We start from the raw sequence: 22,423 nt of genomic DNA, 5'->3' as shown, positions 1-22,423 counted from the left end.
ACAGTAACCACAGACCAGCCGTGGTCCCACAGTAATCACAGACCAGCCGTGGTCCCACAGTAACCACAGACCAGCTGTGGTCCCACAGTAATCACAGACCAGCCGTGGTCCCACAGTAACCACAGACCAGCCGTGGTCCCACAGTAACCACAGACCAGCCGTGGTCCCACAGTAACCACAGACCAGCCGTGGTCCCACAGTAACCACAGACCAGCCGTGGTCCCACAGTAACCACAGACCAGCCGTGGTCCCACAGTAACCACAGACCAGCCGTGGTCCCACAGTAACCACAGACCAGCCGTGGTCCCACAGTAATCACAGACCAGCCGTGGTCCCACAGTAACCACAGACCAGCCGTGGTCCCACAGTAATCACAGACCAGCTGTGGTCCCACAGTAATCACAGACCAGCTGTGGTCCCACAGTAATCACAGACCAGCTGTGGTCCCACAGTAATCACAGACCAGCCGTGGTCCCACAGTAATCACAGACCAGCCGTGGTCCCACAGTAATCACAGACCAGCTGTGGTCCCACAGTAACCACAGACCAGCCGTGGTCCCACAGTAATCCCAGACCAGCTGTGGTCCCACAGTAACCACAGACCAGCTGTGGTCCCACAGTAATCACAGACCATCCGTGGTCCCACAGTAATCACAGACCATCCGTGGTCCCACAGTAATCACAGACCAGCCGTGGTCCCACAGTAATCACAGACCATCCGTGGTCCCACAGTAATCCCAGACCATCCGTGGTCCCACAGTAACCACAGACCAGCCGTGGTCCCACAGTAATCACAGACCAGCCGTGGTCCCACAGTAACCACAGACCAGCTGTGGTCCCACAGTAACCACAGACCAGCCGTGGTCCCACAGTAATCACAGACCAGCTGTGGTCCCACAGTAACCACAGACCAGCTGTGGTCCCACAGTAATCACAGACCAGCTGTGGTCCCACAGTAATCCCAGACCAGCTGTGGTCCCACAGTAATCACAGACCAGCCGTGGTCCCACAGTAATCACAGACCAGCCGTGGTCCCACAGTAACCACAGACCATCCGTGGTCCCACAGTAATCACAGACCAGCTGTGGTCCCACAGTAACCACAGACCAGCTGTGGTCCCACAGTAATCACAGACCAGCTGTGGTCCCACAGTAATCACAGACCAGCTGTGGTCCCACAGTAATCCCAGACCAGCTGTGGTCCCACTGTAATCACAGACCAGCCGTGGTCCCACAGTAATCACAGACCAGCTGTGGTCCCACAGTAACCACAGACCAGCCGTGGTCCCACAGTAATCACAGACCATCCGTGGTCCCACAGTAATCACAGACCAGCTGTGGTCCCACAGTAATCCCAGACCAGCTGTGGTCCCACAGTAATCACAGACCAGCTGTGGTCCCACAGTAATCCCAGACCAGCCGTGGTCCCACTGTAATCACAGACCAGCCTTGAACCCGCTGCTGGCAAAACGCACGAAAGTGCAGTTTGAATGAATGTTTACGCGCCTGCTTCTGCCTACCACCGCTCAGTCAGATACTTGTATGCTCAGTCAGATTATATGCAACGCAGGACACGCTAGATAATATCTAGTAATATCATCAACCATGTGTAGTTAACTAGTGATTATGATTGATTGATTGTTTTTTACAAGTTTAATGCTAGCTAGCAACTTACCTTGGCTTACTGCATTTGCGTAACAGGCAGTCTCCTTGTGGAGTGCAACGAGAGAGAGGCAGGTCGTTATTGCGTTGGACTAGTTAACTGCAAGGTTGCAAGATTGGATCCTCCGAGCTGACAAGGTGAAAATCTGTCGTTCTGCCCCTGAACGAGGCAGTTAACCCACTAGGCCGTCATTAAAAATAAGAATTTGTTCTTAACTGACTTGCCTAGTTAAATAAAGGTAAAATAAATAAAAAATGTAGCAGTGAATTCACACGTCGGACTCTCCCTTTACGGGGAGCCCTTAATACAATCCAAATGGTCGTAAAAGTTGCGGAATGTGGAACAAAAGAAACAGATAGAAAAAGTCGTAGATTTTAGTTTAATTTCAGAAAGCTAACTTGATCTGTCTGTTGAGTGAATATGCCTAATATGCCTAGTTCCCGTTCAACAAAATGGTTCGCTCCTACAGACTCGCTCCTACAGCGAGTCACATAGCCGTGGTTTGCGATATAAAGCAGGCAGACAGGCATCAAGGCATTCAGTTACTGTTCGAGTGAATGTTAGAATGGGCAAAACGAGTGATCTAAGGGACTTAGAGCGTTTTATGCCAGTACCTCGGAAACGGACGGCCTCCTGGGCTTTTAACACACGACAGTGTCTAGGGTTTACAGAGACTGATGTGACAAACGAACAACATCCAGTCAGCGGCAGTCCTCTGGGTAAATACAGCTCGTTGATGAGAGGTCGAAGAAGAAGGGCAAGAACGGTGTACGCTAACAGGCGGGCCACAAACAGGCAAATAACGACGCGGTACAATAGAGGTGTGCAGAACAGCATCTCGGAAGGCTAGTCTGTCCTTGTCACAAAAGAGAGGAGAGAGAAAGAGAGGAGAGAGAGACAGAAAGAGAGAAAGAGAGGAGAGAGAGAGAAAAAAGAAAGAGAGGAGAGAGAGAAAGAGAGAAAGAGAGGAGAGAGAAACGGAGAAAGAGAGGAGAGACAGAGAGAAAGAAAGGAGAGAGAAACAGAGAAAGAGAGGAGAGAGAGAGAGAAAGAAAGGAGAGAGAAACAGAGAAAGAGAGGAGAGAGAGAGAGAAAGAAAGGAGAGAGAAAAAGAGAAAGAAAAAGGAAGTCTTGTCTCAGTGTAAGAAAACGTCACATTGGAAGCAGCCAACACACACAGAGCTGCAACCTGAGAGATGTGCTGACTGTAAATGCTCAACACTTAACGGTGTGGAGGGCTGGCAAACTGCCCTTAACATCCAGCCTGTACTTTAATAGGTCAACTCAGACTCTAAGCACCCTATCCCCTACATAGTGCACTACTTTTGACCAGGGCCCAATGGCACCCTATCCCCTACATAGCGCACTACTTTTGACCAGGGCCCAATGGCACCCTATTCCCTACATAGTGCACTATTTTGACCAGGGCCCAATGGCACCCTATTCCCTACATAGTGCACTACTTTTGACCAGGGCCCAATGGCACCCTATCCCCTACATAGTGCACTACATTTGACCAGGGCCCAATGGCACCCTATTCCCTACATAGCGCACTACTTTTGACAAGGGCCCAATGGCACCCTATCCCCTACATAGTGCACTACTTTTGACCAGGGCCCAATGGCACCCTATTCCCTACATAGCACACTACTTTTGACCAGGGCCCAATGGCACCCTATCCCCTACATAGCGCACTACTTTTGACCAGGCCCCAATGGCACCCTATTCCCTACATAGTGCACTACTTTTGGCCTTCAGCCTATGGGACTGTAGGGCAGTATAGTGCACAATATAGGGACTGGGGTGCCATTGGAGATGCATTCTCTGTCAGGGTTCATGGCGGAGTAGGTTCTACGAGAGAGAGGTAGTCGGTCAGGGGGAAAAGGCTTTTCTCTCGCTACCGCGACGACCTCAGTTTGAGGACCGAAACAAGAACAGATTTTAGGAGAACGAATAGAAATGTACGTATGCTTTGGCGTTGGTGTGTGTGGGTGTGGGTGTTGGTGTTGGTGTGTGTGGGTGTGTGCCTGCCTGTGTGTGTGTGTGTGTGTGTGTGTGTGTGTGTGTGTGTGTGTGTGTGTGTGTGTGTGGGTGTGGGTGTGTGTGTGTGTGTGAGTGAGCGTGTGTGTGTGTGTGTGCAAGCGTGTGTGTGGGTGTGTGGGGTGTGTGTGTGTGTGTGTATGTGCATGTGCGTGTGTGTGTGTGTGTGTGTGTGTGTGTGTGTGTGTGTGTGTGTGTCTGTGTGTGTGTGTGTGTGTGTGTGTGTGTGTGTGTATGTGCGTGTGTGTGTGTGTGTGTGTGTGTGTGTGTGTGTGTGTGTATGTGCATGTGTGTGTGTATGTGTGTGTGTGTGTGTGTGTGTGTGTGTGTGTGTGTGTGTGTGTGTGTGTGTGTGTGTGTGTGTGTGTTGTGTGTGTGTGTGTGTGCTCATGCAGTCTGTTCATTTCTCTTGGTTGTCCGCTCCCTGCCAGAAACCACTGGACAATAAATAGCTGTTTACCCCCTCAGAAAAAGGAGCCCTCTAGAACATCAAAGGGTTCTTCAGCTGTCCCCATAGGAGAACACTTTACCCAGAGGGTTCTATATGGAACCCAAAATAGTTCTACCTGGAACCAAAAAGGGTTCTGCCTGGAACCAAAAAGGGTTCTGCCTGGAACCAAAAAGTATTCTCCTATGTGGACAGCTGAAGAACACTTTTGGAACCCTTTTTTCTAAGAGTGTAGTGATGCTTGTGTGTGTGTGTGTGTGTGTGCGCGTGCGTGTGTGTGTGTGTGTGTGTGTGTGTGGTTGTATGTAGATAGAGGATATAACCCCCTACAGTAGATAGAGGTTATAACCCCCTACAGTAGATAGAGGTTATAACCCCCTACAGTAGATAGAGGTTATAACCCCCTACGGTAGATAGAGGTTATAACCCCCTACAGTAGATAGAGGTTATAACCCCCTACAGTAGCAGTCAGAGACATCGGTGGTTTTATATGTCTTTAGAGACACACGGCTGAAACAGATCTGTCTCAGCCGTAGAGAGAAAACACCAACTCTTGTGACGTAAGAGGCTTTTAAAACCTCTATATATAAACCTCTATAACACTATGAGCGCAAAACCCATGCAACTGGCACACTAGACATGTAGGCCTCTACGTCAAACACACAGTACACACGCAGAGAATGTACACACGCACGCACACACACACACACAGACACACACACAGACACACACACACACACACACACACACACACACACACACACACACACACACACACACACACACACACACACACACACACACACACACACACACACACACACACACACACACACACACACACACACACACACACACACACTTGTCATACATCAGGCTGAGAGATAGAGTCCAGTATGTGGAACGCATACGGCAAGGCAACCCAGCAGTGTTCTGTTGTGAGTACTGTACCGTAGAAGAGAGAGAGAGAGGGGGGGGAGAGAGAGAGAGAGAGAGAGACAGAGGGGGGAGAGAGAGAGGGAGAGAGAGAGAGAGAGAGAGAGAGAGAAAGACAGAGGGGGGAGAGAGAGAGAGAGGGGGAGAGAGGGAGAGAGAGAGAGAGAGACAGAGGGGGAGAGAGAGAGGGAGAGAGAGAGGGAGAGAGAGAGAGAGAGAGAGAGAGAGAGAGAGAAAGAAGACAGAGGGGAGAGAGAGAGAGAGGGGGAGAGAGAGAGAGAGAGAGAGAGAGAGAGAGGGGGCGGGACTCCTGCCCTAAGAGCAGTACCAGAATCCCAGGTGAAATATTTTAGGATTTACGAAGTTAAAAGCTGTGTTTACTCACTCTGAGCAGTTGCAGGGTATTTAAAAATGCTCAAATTAACTTAAATACTCAACCACCAAAATTATACCTACATTCTTCATGCATATCCCAAAATATAGTGTGTTTTTTTTTGGGGGGCCAATAGCAGCGCAGTGTGGTATTTGCAGTAATGAATATATTTAATTTACCTGATGACACCCGTGTAAGTTGGAGTCTCTTCCATAGGAGTAGGATCCTCTCTCCGTTTTACCTGAGGGAAGAGAAGAGAGAAATGTTTTTCCTTCAAAACCTCTTAAATCCAACATATCATGACACGAACCTAAAAGATAAACGACTTTGCATTTAGAGTAATTGTGCTAAGAATCTCTAGTCTTAATTTCCTACCGCGTTGTTTATACGATCAAACAAGACATCTGTTATGCTGTAGATTCTCACACACACACAGACAGCATTAAGATCTGGGTTCTGTATCACTGTCTCTTTTATAAAACGGTTACATCTTCAGACCTTTGTGCAAACTGTATATGTTTCCAAGATGCATGACTACCGTAGTGAAGGGAGAAAACAGACACGTCTGGAACAAAGAGCCTATATGAACTAAAGGTTAACAACAGACACGTCTGGAACAAAGAGCCTATATGAACTAAAGGTTAACAACAGACACGTCTGGAACAAAGAGCCTATATGAACTAAAGGTTAACAACAGACACGTCTGGAACAAAGAGCCTATATGAACTAAAGGTTAACAAAAGACACGTCTGGAACAAAGAGCCTCTATGAACTAAAGGTCAACAACAGACACGTCTGGAACAAAGAGCCTCTATGAACTAAAGGTCAACAACAGACACGTCTGGAACAAAGAGCCTATATGAGTACTGTACACAACAGTATGTGATTTCACTAACAGTCTGACAAGACTAAAGAGTACTGTACACAACAGTATGTGATTTCACTAACAGTCTGACAAGACTAAAGAGTACTGTACACAACAGTATGTGATTTCCACAGACAGCTTAAGATAGCCTGGTTAAAGCACGGTGAGCACAGCTTTCAGTCTGGTTCAACCAGGCTAAGTTTAGGAGGCAAGTTGAATAGGAAAACCAAGCAGCCGTACAACATAAGACTATAGTGAAATAATGTGGTTTGAGCTGCACTAAGAGGAGTGACTCACTCCAGTACTCAACACAGCTCCTCAATATGGTTGGGTGGTATGCAGATGTTCATACCGTCATACCGTTTCTGTACCATACCGGGGTATATGGTATTACTGAATGTGCACAGAAGGGGGCGCTATGTCTTATTTTTTTTTTTGACAAAGAAAACAATTTAGGCAACAGGGATCTTGATCCAAGAGGGGATGGAATGTCTGCTGTAACCAAGAAGTTTGATCTTCACAACCAAATGCATAGCTGGAGCTCTGAGATGGAGCCCTGAGCTGGGGCCCTAAGATGGAGCCCTGAGCTGGGGCCCTGAGATGGAGCTCTGAGATGGAGCCATGAGATGGAGCCCTGAGATGGAGCCCTGAGTTGGAGCCCTGAGCTGGAGCCCTGAGATGGAGCCCTGAGATGGAGCACTGAGATGGAGCACTGAGATGGAGCTCTGAGATGGAGCACTGAGATGGAGCCCTGTGCTGGAGCCCTGAGATGGAGCCCTGAGATGGAGCACTGAGATGGAGCACTGAGATGGAGCTCTGAGATGGAGCTCTGAGATGGATCTCTGAGATTGAGCCCTGAGTTGGAGTACTGAGCTGGAGCCTTGAGTTGGAGCCTTGAGATGGAGCCCTGAGCTGGAGCCCTGAGATGGAGCCCTGAGATGGAGCCCTGAGATGGAGCCCTGAGATGGAGCACTGAGATGGAGCACTGAGATGGAGCCCTGAGATGGAGCCCTGAGATGGAGCCCTGAGATGGAGCCCTGAGATGGAGCCCTGAGATGGAGCACTGAGATGGAGCCCTGAGATGGAGCCCTGAGATGGAGCCCTGAGATGGAGCCCTGAGCTGGATATAATTTATTTGACACATCTAAGATTTTCTTATAGTTACAGTGCCTTCAGAAAGAATTTAAAATGGATACAACTGAGATTCTGTGACGCTGATATGTACACACAATATCCCATAATGTCAAAGTGGAATTTTGCTTGTACAACATTTTAGAAATGTATAAAAAACGATTCAACCTCTTTGTTATGACAAGCCTAAATAAGTTCAGGAGTAAAATGTGCATAAGAAGTCACATAATAAATTGCATGGACTCACTCTGTGTGCAATAACAGGGATTAACATGATTTCTGAGTGACTACCCCACCTCTGTAACCCCACACATACAATTATCTGTAAGGTCCCTCAGTGGAGCAGCGAATTTCTAACACAGATTCAACAACAAAGACCAGGGAGGTTTTCCAGTGCCTCGTAAAGAAGGGCACCTATTGATAGATGGGTAAACATTTAAAAAGCAGACATTGAATATTCCTTTGAGGATGGTGAAGTTAGTAATTACATTTTGGATGGTGTATCAATACACCCAGTCACTACAAAGATACAGGCGTCCTTCCTAACTCAGTTGCCAGAGAGGAAGGAAACCCCTCAGGGATTTCGCCATGAGGCCAATCGTGACTTTAAAACAGTTACAGAGTTTAATGTCTGTGATCAGAGAAAACTGAGGATGGATCAACTACATTGGAGTTACTCCACAATACTAACCTATAAGGACAGAGTGAAAAGAAGGAAGCCTGAACAGAATACAAATATTCCAAAACATGCATCCTGTTTGCAACAAGGCACTACAGTAAAACTGCAAACAATGTGGCAAAACAATGAACATATCCCGAATACAAGGTGTTATATTTGGAGTAAATCCAACACAACACATCACTGAGTACCACTCTTCATATTTTCAAGCATGGTGGCTGCATCATGTTATGGGTATGCTTGTCATAGGCAAGGACTAGAGAGTTTTTTTTTTTAGGATCAAAAGAAACGTACAGGCAACATCCTAGGAGAAAACCTGGTTCAGTCTGTTTTCCAACAGACACTGGGAGACAAATTCACCTTTCAGCAGGACAATAACCTAAAACACAAGGTCAAATATACACTGTAGTTGATTACCAAGACAACGTTGAATGTTCCTGAGTGGCCTAGTTACAGTTTTGACTTAAATTGGCTTGAAAATCTATGGCAAGACCTGAAAATGGCTGTCTAGCAATGATCAACAATCAACTTAACAGAGCGTGAAAAACTTCACAAAGAATAATGGGCCAATATTGTACAATCCAGGTGTGCAAAGCTCTTAGAGACTCAGAAACTCAGCTGTGATTGTTGCCAAATGTGCTTTCTATTCAGGGGGTGTGAATACTTACATAAATTAGAAATGTCTGAATTAAATTGTCAATAAATGATCTAAAATGTATAAAAACGTGTCTCCGCTTCGTCATCACGTGGTATTGTGTGTAGAAGGATGGGTGAGGAAAAACATACTGTGTATTTAAATCCATGTTGAATCCAGGCTGTAACACAACAAAATGTGGAATAAGTCAAGGGGTATGAATACTCTGTGAAGGCACTGTATACTTAACTTATAAGCAGGAGCGTAGCATGCAGTGAGGCGAGGGTGAATACCCCCCAAAATAAAAAATACACAAAAGACGGTATTGAAAATCATTCCTTCTGTATTTCAAAATATCCCAGTATACGGTATAAATTGTATATTGCCAAAGCCTACTCCTCAACAACAGACACTGCAGTATTCAACACAGCTCCTCCACAACAGACACTGCAGTACTCAACACAGTTCCTCAACAACAGACACTGCAGTACTCAACACAGCTCCTCCACAACAGACACTGCAGTACTCAACACAGCTCCTCCACAACAGACACTGCAGTATTCAACACAGCTCCTCCACAACAGACACTGCAGTATTCAACACAGCTCCTCCACAACAGACACTGCAGTATTCAACACAGTTCCTCAACAACAGACACTGCAGTATTCAACACAGTTCCTCAACAACAGACACTGCAGTATTCAACACAGCTCCTCCACAACAGACACTGCAGTACTCAACACAGCTCCTCCACAACAGACACTGCAGTACTCAACACAGCTCCTCCACAACAGACACTGCAGTACTCAACACAGCACAACAGACACTGCAGTATTCAACACAGCACAACAGACACTGCAGTACTCAACACAGCACAACAGACACTGCAGTATTCAACACAGTTCCTCAACAACAGACACTGCAGTATTCAACACAGCACAACAGACACTGCAGTACTCAACACAGCACAACAGACACTGCAGTACTCAACACAGTTCCTCAACAACAGACACTGCAGTACTCAACACAGCACAACAGACACTGCAGTACTCAACACAGTTCCTCAACAACAGACACTGCAGTACTCAACACAGCTCCTCCACAACAGACACTGCAGTACTCAACACAGCTCCTCCACAACAGACACTGCAGTACTCAACACAGCACAACAGACACTGCAGTATTCAACACAGCTCCTCCACAACAGACACTGCAGTACTCAACACAGCACAACAGACACTGCAGTATTCAACACAGCTCCTCCACAACAGACACTGCAGTATTCAACACAGCTCCTCCACAACAGACACTGCAGTACTCAACACAGCACAACAGACACTGCAGTATTCAACACAGTTCCTCAACAACAGACACTGCAGTACTCAACACAGCACAACAGACACTGCAGTACTCAACACAGCACAACAGACACTGCAGTATTCAACACAGTTCCTCAACAACAGACACTGCAGTACTCAACACAGCTCCTCCACAACAGACACCAATAGTGTTAGTAATTATATGCCTATACTAGACCATGGTCGGCTGGGTTACAGCTTCCTAACCGTCCTCAGCTCAGCTTTGCAGGGCCAGGCTCGGACAGCAGCCAGCTGTAGACTATAATCTTGGCACACACACAAAGACGCCCACACAGTCACACACACACACACACACACACACACACACACACACACACACACACACACACACACACACACACACACACACACACACACACACACACACACACACACACACACACACACACACACACACACTCACACACACACACACACACACACACACACACACACACACACACACACACACACTCACACACACACACACACACACACACACACACACACACACACACACACACACACACACACACACACACACACACACACACACACACACACACACATTGGAACGGCTCACACTCAAACCATACACAATGCCGTACATGTGCACACATGCCTCACGCACACCGGAGAAACACAATACACACCACACACTCAGACGGCATACACACACATTAACAGTACACACACATTAACAGTACACACACATTAACAGTACACAGTACACACACATTAACAGTACACAGTACACACACATTAACAGTACACAGTACACACACATTAACAGTACACAGTACACACACATTAACAGTACACAGTACACACACATTAACAGTACACACACATTAACAGTACACACACATTAACAGTACACAGTACACACACATTAACAGTACACAGTACACACACAGTATGCTGTACACACACATTAACAGTACACAGTACACACACATTAACAGTACACAGTACACACACATTAACAGTACACAGTACACACACATTAACAGTACACAGTACACACACAGTATGCTGTACACACACATTAACAGTACACAGTACACACACATGAACCGTACACAGTACACACAAATTAACAGTACACAGTACACACACATTAACAGTACACAGTACACACACATGAACCGTACACAGTACACACACATGAACCGTACACAGTACACACACATGAACCGTACACAGTACACACAAGCACAAGCTAGCATAAATCCACCACTGACATTGTAAACACCTCAGGCAAATGTAATTACTTTTACTGTTTTGTTATTAACATCCCGTTCAATACATCATCATAGTATTGTTGCTAACACCCATTTAAATACATTATCATAGTATTGTTGCTACCACCCATTTAAATGCATCATCATAGTATTGTTGCTAACACCCATTTAAATACATTATCATAGCATTGTTGCTACCACCCATTTAAATACATTATCATAGTATTGTTGCTAACACCCATTTAAATACATTATCATAGTATTGTTGCTAACACCCATTTAAATACATTATCGTAGTATTGTTGCTAACACCCATTTAAATACATTATCATAGTATTGTTGCTAACACCCATTTACATACATTATCGTAGTATTGTTACTAACACCCATTTAAATACATTATCGTAGTATTGTTGCTAACACCCATTTAAATACATTATCATAGTATTGTTACTAACCTCCCTTCCGATGCATTATCATAGTATTGTTACTAACGTCCATTTAAATACATTGCCATATCATCATTACCAAACATCCATTTAAATACATTATCATAGTATTGTTACTAACCTCCCTTCCAATACATTATCATAGTTTTGTTACTAACGGCCATTTAAATACATTATCATAGTATTGTTACTAACACCAATTTAAATACATTATCATAGTATTGTTGCTAACATCCATTTAAATACATTATCATAGTATTGTTACTAACCTCCCTTCCAATACATTATCATATTATTGTTACTAACAGCCATTTAAATACATTATCATAGTATTGTTACTAACACCAATTTAAATACATTTAAATACATTATCATATTATTGTTACTAACACCAATTTAAATACATCTAAATACATTATCATAGTATTGTTACTAACACCAATTTAAATACATTTAAATACATTATCATAGTATTGTTACTAACGGCCATTTAAATACATTATCATAGTATTGTTACTAACACCAATTTAAATACATCATCATATTATTGTTACTAACGCCCATTTAAATACACACACACACACACAAACACACACACACACACACGCGCACGCGCACACACACATATATTACACACACAGCAAAAATCCCTGGTATTTAAATTTAGTTGCGAGAGTACCTAAGGATTTAAGGATTGGAATTACAAGAGAAGAGAACAGGACAGAACAGGATCAGGTCAGGGAAGGGAACAAGGCCCTGAGTCACATACATCCTGCAGGATGACACACACACACACACACACACACACTCACACACACACACACACACACACACACACACACACACACACACACACACACACACACACACACACACACACACACACACACACACACACACACACACACACACACACACACACACACACACACACACACACACACACACACACACACACACACACACACACACAACACACACACACACACACACACACACACACACACACACACACACACACACACACACACACACAAAACACACACACACACACACTAAAATGATGCTTGGTTACAGAGTTGAATCTAGTTGAATCATGTTTAAATCTATTCTACAATATATCGACTGTATTTAGAGAATGTCCTTTTCACCATCTCCACCAGGAAAGAAAATGGCTGCTTTTCAGTGAAAGAAACAAAAGTCTAAGAGCGTTATTACTGTGTGGTAACAATGTTCTTTTCTTCACAGGTTTTTGTTTTCCGTCTGAGATCTTGTAGAGAAATTCTGCCCTGGTGTTATAGCCTGCTAGGCTCTCCTGGTGTTATAGCCTGCTAGGCTCTCCTGGTGTTATAGCCTGCTAGGCTCTCCTGGTGTTATAGCCTGCTAGGCTCTCCTGGTGTTATAGCCTGCTAGGCTCTCCTGGTGTTATAGCCTGCTAGGCTCTCCTGGTGTTATAGCCTGCTAGGCTCTCCTGGTGTTATAGCCTGCTAGGCTCTCCTGGTGTTATAGCCTGCTAGGCTCTCCTCAGAACACCTGATAATCACCTGAACAGGGACTCAGGAAGTAAAAATGAACTACATTGCTGTGACCATGCGTATAGACACACACAAGAACACATACTGGACCCACTTTAAAGGCCATTGTAATCTACCGTAGTTTATAAACTAGGTGGTTAAAAGCCCTGAATGCTGATTGGTTGAAAGCCGTGGTTTATCACGGATATGACAAAACATTTAATTTGTAGTCCTCTAATTACAGTTTATAAATAGCAATAAGGGGGTTTGTGGTATATAGCCAATATACCATGGCTAAGGGCTGTGTCCAGGCACTCAGCGTTGTGTCGTGCCCAAGAACAGCTGTTAGCCCGTAGTATATTGGCCATATACCACACCCCCTCAGTGCCTTATTGCTTAAAAATGTATGACTCTGACAACACATTGTTATGGTACATTTATTAACCTATATATAACATTAGACTCTGGAGTTATGGATTAGGAGTTAGGGATTAGGGGTTAGGGGTTAGGGATTAGGAGTTAGAGATTAGTGGTTAGGAGTTAGGGTTAGTGGTTAGGAGTTAGGGAGTAGGGGTTAGGGGTTAGGAGTTAGGGGTTAAGGTTAGGGTTTGGAGTTAGGGCTTAAGGTTAGGGGTTAGGAGTTAGGGGTTAAGGTTAGAGGTTTGGAGTTAGGGGTTAAGGTTAGGGGTTAGGAGTTAGGGGTTAAGGTTAGGGGTTAGGGATTAGGGGTTAGGGGTTAGGGGTTAAGGTTAGGGGTTAGGAGTTAGGGGTTAAGTTTAGGGGTTAGGAGTTAGGGGTTAAGGTTAGGGGTTAGGGATTAGGGGTTAGGAGTTAGGGGTTAAGGTTAGGGAATAGGAGTTAGGGGTTAAGGTTAGGGGTTAGGGATTAGGGGTTAGGAGTTAGGGGTTATGATTAGGGGTTAGGAGTTAGGGATTAGGGGTTCCGGTTAAGGGGTAGGGATTAGGGGTTAAGGTTAGGGATTAGGGGTTAAGGTTAAGGTTAGGGATTAGGGGTTAAGGTTAAGGTTAGGGATTAGGGGTTAAGGATTAGGGGTTAAGGATAGGGATTAGGGGTTAAAGTTAAGGTTAGGGATTAGGGGTTAAGGTTAGGGATTAGGGGTTAAGGTTAGGGATTAGGGGTTAAGGTTAAGGTTAGGGATTAGGGGTTAAGGTTAGGGATTAGGGGTTAAGGTTAAGGTTAGGGATTAGGGGTTAAGGTTAGGGATTAGGGGTTAAGGTTAAGGTTAGGGATTAGGGGTTAAGGTTAGGGATTAGGGGTTAAGGTTAAGGTTAGGGATTAGGGGTTAAGGTTAGGGATTAGGAGTTAAGGTTAAGGTTAGGGATTAGGGGTTAAGGTTAAGGTTAGGGATTAGGGGTTAAGGTTAGGGATTAGGGGTTAAGGTTAGGGATTAGGGGTTAAGGATTAGGGGTTAAGGTTAAGGTTAGGGATTAGGGGTTAAGGTTAGGGATTAGGGGTTAAGGTTAAGGTTAGGGATTAGGGGTTAAGGTTAGGGATTAGGGGTTAAGGTTAGGGATTAGGGGTTAAGGTTAGGGATTAGGGGTTAAGGTTAAGGTTAGGGATTAGGGGTTAAGGTTAGGGATTAGGGGTTAAGGTTAAGGTTAGGGATTAGGGGTTAAGGTTAGGGATTAGGGGTTAAGGTTAAGGTTAGGGATTAGGGGTTAAGGTTAGGGATTAGGGGTTAAGGTTAGGGATTAGGGGTTAAGGTTAAGGTTAGGGATTAGGGGTTAAGGTTAGGGATTAGGGGTTAAGGTTAGGGATTAGGTTACTGCAAGTACAAAACAACATTCTCATGGTTTTTCTTTTTCTGTTTGTCTTCTTTTTGTCCCTTTCTTTATAGTTTTCTTTTTCTTTACAGCAACAATTATATAAATATATTTTTTTAACCTAAACTCATGATCTAGCTGAAAATCCTAATTACCCTGTTTTTCATAACAAACTTGCATAAATAATTGTCAGTGTAGGATTGATTCGTTTTGGCAAAACAATATTTTTTCATCTAAGAAACACTTTGGATGTGAAGAAGAAATGTATGTAACACATTAATGTAATCAGTACCCATAATGCTCTGTTCAGGCTGTTTCAATAAATAGACTATACAGATCTAACAGCTCAAATGACCCCAATCTCAACTAGTACCAGTCCTTCAAACTGATAGTCGTCTATCGTCAACACTCAGCAAACACGACACGCACGCCGCGACTAAATATTCCTCGGTGAGAGCGAAAAGGTTTTCTCTCTCTGCCTTTATATACCGTAAACGGTGCCAAGACGTCGCTGTCAGATGTGGCAGAACTAACGCGTGCCAGTCTGCCAGTCCAGGGGCACAGACACAGTACTGTAGATAGTAACCCCAGAGACAGACCCAGATGCCGCTGCTACGGCCTTTAGGGCCAGACTATACCCCTGGGGCAGAACAGAGAGGGACAGACTATACCCCTGGGGCAGAACAGAGAGGGCCAAGGGTATAGTCTGGGAGTGAAAGACACTTCACTGCGAAAGTCAATTTACCTCACTGTCAGTTCAGGTGCAAAATGATTTGTTTAGGGTAATGTCTGTTTACTATATACTAGAAGGATAATGTACATTTACTATATACTAGAAGGATAATGTCTGTTTACTATATACTAGAACGATAATGTATGTTCACTCCATACTAGAAGGATAATGTCGGTTTACTATATACTAGAAGGAGAATGTATGTTTACTACATACTAGAAGGATCATGTATGTTTACTATATACTAGTATGTTCACTATATACTAGAAGGATCATGTCTGTTTACTATACACTAGAAGGATCATGTCTGCTTACTACATACTAGAAGGAGAATGTAAGTTTACTATATACTAGAAGGATCATGTCTGTTTACTATATACTAGAAGGATCATGTCTGCTTACTACATACTAGAAGGATAATGTATGTTTACTATATACTAGAAGGATCATGTCTGTTTACTATATACTAGAAGGATCATGTCTGTTTACTACATACTAGAAGGATAATGTATGTTTACTATATACTAGAAGGATAATGTGTGTTTACTATATACTAGAAGGATCATGTCTGTTTACTACATACTAGAAGGATAATGTATGTTTACTATATACTAGAAGGATAATGTGTGTTTACTATATACTAGAATGATCATGTCGGTTTACTATATACTAGAATGATCATGTCTGTTTACTATATACTAGTATGTTCACTATATACTAGAAGGATCATGTCTGTTTACTATATACTAGAATGATAATGTATGTTTACTATATACTAGTATGTTTACTATATACTAGAAGGATAATGTATGTTTACTATATACTAGAAAGATCATGTCTGTTTACTCTATAGTAGAAGGATAATGTATGTTTACTATATACTAGTATGTTTACTCTATACTAGAAGGATAATGTATGTTTACTATATACTAGTATGTTCACTATATACTAGAAGGATAATGTATGTTTACTATATACTAGAAGGATCATGCCTGTTTACTATATACTAGAAGGATAATGTATGTTCACTATATACTAGAAGGATCATGTCTGTTCACTACATACTAGTATGTTCACTATATACTAGAAGGATAATGTATGTTTACTATATACTAGAAGAATCATGTCTGTTCACTACATACTAGAAGGATAATGTATGTTCACTGTATACTAGAAGGATCATGTCTGTTCACTACATACTAGTATGTTCACTACATACTAGAAGGATAATGCATGTTCACTATATACTAGAAGGATCATGTATGCTCACTATATACTAGAAGGATCATGTATGTTCACCATATACTAGAAGGATAATGTATGTTCACTACATACTAGAAGGATAATGTATGTTTACTATATACTAGAAGGATAATTTATGTTCACTATATACTAGAAGGATCATGTCTGTTTACTATATACTAGTATGTTCACTATATACTAGAAGGATCATGTCTGTTTAGTACATACTATATTTTTCGGGGGGTTTTGTCCTGCGACCAGACAACAAGAAGTCTTTCTACTAACCTGTGTACTTTACACAGACTTCCCTGCTTTTGAATGATCCTGTTATGTATGTGATCTGCCTGTCCCCCTCTTTGGCCCTGGGTCTGAAGGGGGGATTGTGTGCCTCTCTCTGTTTCCTCGGTGCCTTGGGTTGAACTGGGAATCCGCTGTTGCCTTTGAGTCAGACTGAAAATCTGCTCTTCCCTGGATAAAGACTTGGAATCCTGCTCCACGGCCAAGATCCTCTATATGCTCCATAGTGAGGCCCTCAAAGCCACCGTCTTGTCACACTAGCCCCTGGAAAATCATCTTTTACATAAGGAGATGAGGGAAGACTCGCACGGAAATGGTAAAACGACAATGTTCACCGCCTCGGGACAAGTGAGGATTTGTGGAAGAAAACGCAATGAAACCAGGCTATACATTTTTTTTTGTATAGCCTAGACTAGACTATATGATTTGTCTGGCTGAAAACACATGGCAAAACACTAGGCTATACTATTCGTCTGCTGTACACTGAGTTAGGTGGACAGGTTTAGCTTATTTTGTAAATTGTTAAATTAAAACCTGAATATAAACTGGTGATGTAATGAAACATTTAGCAATACCTTCCTAAACTAGACTGTGGAATTTCAGATGCTACGTGAACTCACACTCATTTTTCCCCCTTACTAGCTCAGACTTTGTACTTACCTATGACTGTCATATGTGGTTGTCCCCACCTAGGACTATCGTAAAATGAATGTACTGAATGTAAATTGCTCTGGATGAGAGAATCTGCTAAATGACTCAAAATGTAAAATGGAAATTTGAGGACACTGTTTATCTTCTTTGAACTTACTTTGAAAAAGGGGGTTTGGGGCATTATATGTTACTATAAAACTTTAGTCCTCTTTCATGAAAATCATTTAAATACTTTCCCTAAAGCGGTCGTTACTTGTACATAAATAGACTATTAAATTTGGTATTTTTTTTAAAAATCGCCACATGTTCTTAGTTATTTCATATAAACTGTAAAGACACGGTTTCAAGGAAAATTAAAACTACCTGTAAATAAAGTTGTTGAAAAAGAAAGCAAAAGGGTAGATGTGGGTGGAAGTCTCCGGCATCTGAAGTGCTAATTAAAACGGAACAACGATGCCACACGGAAGGTTTGAAAGCTTTCATATCGGAACACAACTGAGCCAGGGCAAAGCCGAGCAGAGAAAGGAGATTTTAAACAGGTTTGACAACAACGTAGGATCTGGTGGTTTTAAAATGCACGATACGGGTGCCATGGATGATGGCTAATCTCTCTATTTGCTATAATGCATGTGAAGGCTTGTCCTGACTTTGAACTATATAGAACGAATCTCAAATTCATTCCAATTTAAGTGGAATACATTTTTTTTTTTGGTATCTTTTTGTGTGTGTGTGTGTGTGTGTCAATTATTGAGGAAGCTAAAACCGACGACTATAAGTAAATATATGAAGAGAAAAGTGGTTGAAATAACGAACAAAAGACAGTGAGAATCCCTAATATATCTACAGGAGTGGACTTGGCATGAAGACTGAGAAACAACAAGGAAACACGTTAGTTGTAAAGAGCTTAGACCTGTTTTTCCCTTGTCATGTTTCCATCTAAAGAAACCTCACACAGGCTAACTTAACAACAACAACAACAACAACAACACGCTGTCCTCTTTCCGTGATACAATGATCCACCAAACGCCTTTTACAATCTAAACGAGACCTGCATGCTTGTATTGATATTCAGTTGGACTTTCTTTTCTTCTGTTTTCGACTTGTCACAGCCTTTAACAGAAAACGGGGTGACCCGTTATCGTTGACTATTGTCGAGGCAGAAGACAAGACTACAAAGTTCCAATTTCTTATACAGACATTGGGAGGCAAAATATAGAAGCTTTCTCTGAAAAAGGGAATATTTAGATGCTATATTTCTTGGCATACTTCGGCCAGATATACAAACACGTGACTAAAAGTCCTGTACGTATGTGATGTCTGCAGACAAGGAGGAGTGAGAAAGAGGGGTGAGATAGAGGAGGGAAGGAAGGAAGGAGGGAAGGAAGGAAGGAGGGAAGGAGGGTAAGATGGAGGGGTGAGAAGGAGGGGTGAGAAGGAGGGAGGGAACGAGGGATGAGATGGAAGGGTGAGATAGAAGGAGGGAAGGAGGGGTGAGATGGAGGGGTGAGAAGGAGGGAGGGAAGGAGGGGTGAGATAGAGGAAGGGAAGGAGGGGTTAGATGGAGGGGTGAGATGGAGGGATGAGAAGGAGGGAGGGAAGGAGGGGTGAGATGGAGGGGTGAGATGGAGGGGTGAGAAGGAGGGAGGGAAGGAGGGGTGAGATAGAGGGAGGGAAGGAGGGGTGAGAAGGAAGGAGGGAAGGAGGGGTGAGATGGAGGAGTGAGATGGAGGGGTGAGATAGAGGGGTGAGATAGAGGAAGGGAAGGAGGGTGGGATGGAGGGGTGAGATAGAGGGAGAGAAGGAGGGGTGAGATAGAGGAAGGGAAGGAGGGGGTGAGATGGAGGGGTGATATAGAGGGAGAGAAGGAGGGGTGAGATAGAGGAAGGGAAGGAGGGGGGATGGAGGGGTGAGATAGAGGGAGAGAAGGATGGGTGAGATAGAGGAAGGGAAGGAGGGGTGAGATGGAGGGGTGAGATAGAGGGAGAGAAGGAGGGGTGAGATAGAGGAAGGGAAGGAGGGGGGATGGAGGGGTGAGATAGAGGGAGAGAAGGAGGGGTGAGATAGAGGAAGGGAAGGAGGGGTGAGATAGAGGAAGGGAAGGAGGGGTGAGATAGAGGAAGGGAAGGAGGGTGGGATGGAGGGGTTAGATAGAGGGAGAGAAGGAGGGGTGAGATAGAGGAAGGGAAGGAGGGTGGGATGGAGGGGTGAGATAGAGGGAGAGAAGGAGGGGGTGAGATAGAGGAAGGGAAGGAGGGTGGGATGGAGGGGGAGAAGGAGGGAGGGAAGGAGGGGTGGGATGGAGGGGTGAGATAGAGGGAGGGAAGGAGGGGTGAGATGGAGGGGTGAGATAGAGGGAGGGAAGGAGGGGTGAGATAGAGGAAGGGAAGGAGGGATGAGAAGGAGGGAGGGAAGGAGGGGTGGGATGGAGGGGTGAGATAGAGGGAGGGAAGGAGGGGTGAGATGGAGGGGTGAGATAGAGGGAGGGACAGACGGAAGGGTGAGATAGAGGAAGGGAAGGAGGGGTGAGAAGGAGGGGTGGGATGGAGGGGTGAGAAGGAGGGAGGGAAGGAGGGGTGGGATGGAGGGGTGAGATAGAGGGAGGGAAGGAGGGGTGAGATGGAGGGGTGAGATAGAGGGAGGGACAGACGGAAGGGTGAGATAGAGGGGTGAGATGGTGTGGAGGGTTGAACCATCTATTGCTGTTTCATGTGGGGGAGGACGGGAGGTCGGGGCAGACATGAATCATTCTCAGCAATTCAACTGTTTCCATGACATCAATGGGCATCCTTCCAGAACTCCAACAAAGGGTTTGTGTCCCAAATGGCCCCCTATTCCCTATATATATATATATATATATATATATATATATATATATATATATATATATATATATATATATATATATATATATATATATAGATGGCTCTGGTCAACAGTAGTGCACTACATAGGGAACGTGGTGTCATTTGAGACACAGATCAAGTCTACAAGGTACTGAGGGAAGCCACAGAAGTCATGGGGAGCTGGCTTCTAAACACACGACTGAGATCAACTAAAATATAAAGACATAGTGCGTAAAAAAACAACAACATTGTTTCTGTTTTTAGAAAAGCTTTAGAAAGCGGCACATTTTCGTTTTTTTAATTAAAAAAAAAAATGTATTTGACACATTTGGTGGATGAGCAGCCATCAGGTTTCCAACAGACGCTGATTCCTTGGCACTGAAGGTAATGAATACAGTTCAGTACAGTACACATTTTATTGTGTTAACGGCCTGAATTTAAAATGGATTCGATTGAGATGTTGTGTCACTGGCCTACACACAAACACCCCATAATGTCAAAGAGGAATAATTACGTTTTTAGAAATATTTACAAATTTATAAAAAATGTTAAAACTGAAATGTCTTGAGTCAATAGGTATTCAACCCATTTGTTATGACAAGCTTAAAGAAGTTCAGGAGTAAATATTAATAATAATAATAATATTTGCTTAACAAGTCACATAATAAGTTGCACAAACTCACTCTGCTTGCAATAATAGTGTTTAACATGATTTCTGAGTGACTACCTCATCTCTGTTCCCCCACACATACAATTATCTGTAAGATCCCTCAGTCGACCAGTGAATTTCAAACACACATTCAACCACAAAGACCAGGGAGGTTTTCCAATGGTTCACAAACAAGGGCACTTATTGGTAGATGGGTAAATAAAATGTGAAAAAGCACACATTCAAATCAAATCAAATGTGGCAGATGTTATTGGATGTGTAGCTAATTGCTTATGTTTCTATCTCCAAAAGTGCAGTATTACTGAACAATACAAAACAATACAAAAAAATCCCCCCAAAATCAGAAAGAAAGAAAGAGATATAAATATATATATATATATAGGATGGTGTGTTTAGACAGTAGTTATATAGGATGGTGTGTTTAGACAGTAGTTATATAGGATGGTGTGTTTAGACAGTAGTTATATAGGATAGTGTGTTTAGACAGTAGTTATATAGGATGGTGTGTATAGACAGTAGTTATAATAGGATGGTGTGTATAGACAGTAGTTATAATAGGATAGTGTGTTTAGACAGTAGTTATATAGGATGGTGTGTATAGACAGTAGTTATAATAGGATGGTGTGTATAGACAGTAGTTATATAGGATGGTGTGTATAGACAGTAGTTATAATAGGATGGTGTGTATAGACAGTAGTTATATAGGATGGTGTGTATAGACAGTAGTTATATAGGATGGTGTGTATAGACAGTAGTTATAATAGGATAGTGTGTTTAGACAGTAGTTATATAGGATGGTGTGTATAGACAGTAGTTATATAGGATGGTGTGTTTAGACAGTAGTTATAATAGGATGGTGTGTTTAGACAG

The 22,423-nt window shown here is 43.4% G+C and overlaps 1 protein-coding gene across 17 annotated transcripts in view; it reads right to left on the bottom strand.

The window, feature by feature from the left end:
- Positions 1-22,423, bottom strand: part of tcf4 (transcription factor 4) — a 417,619-nt gene that overhangs the window by 219,312 nt on the left and 175,884 nt on the right. For all 17 annotated transcript variants that reach the window (XR_006079479.1, XR_006079480.1, XM_042302739.1 and 14 more), the window contains one exon: positions 5,639-5,700. Coding sequence is in view for 15 of the 17 variants with exons in the window: in XM_042302739.1 (XP_042158673.1) it covers positions 5,639-5,700 (62 nt within the window). In the remaining 2 variants the exon portion in view is untranslated. The remainder of the gene's footprint in view (positions 1-5,638; positions 5,701-22,423) is intronic.

This window comes from Oncorhynchus tshawytscha, linkage group LG20 (assembly GCF_018296145.1).
Source record: "Oncorhynchus tshawytscha isolate Ot180627B linkage group LG20, Otsh_v2.0, whole genome shotgun sequence".
Lineage (NCBI taxonomy): Eukaryota > Metazoa > Chordata > Actinopteri > Salmoniformes > Salmonidae > Oncorhynchus > Oncorhynchus tshawytscha.
The sequence above is the reverse complement of the archived record's forward strand: the minus strand, read 5'-3'. Positions and strand labels throughout refer to the sequence as shown.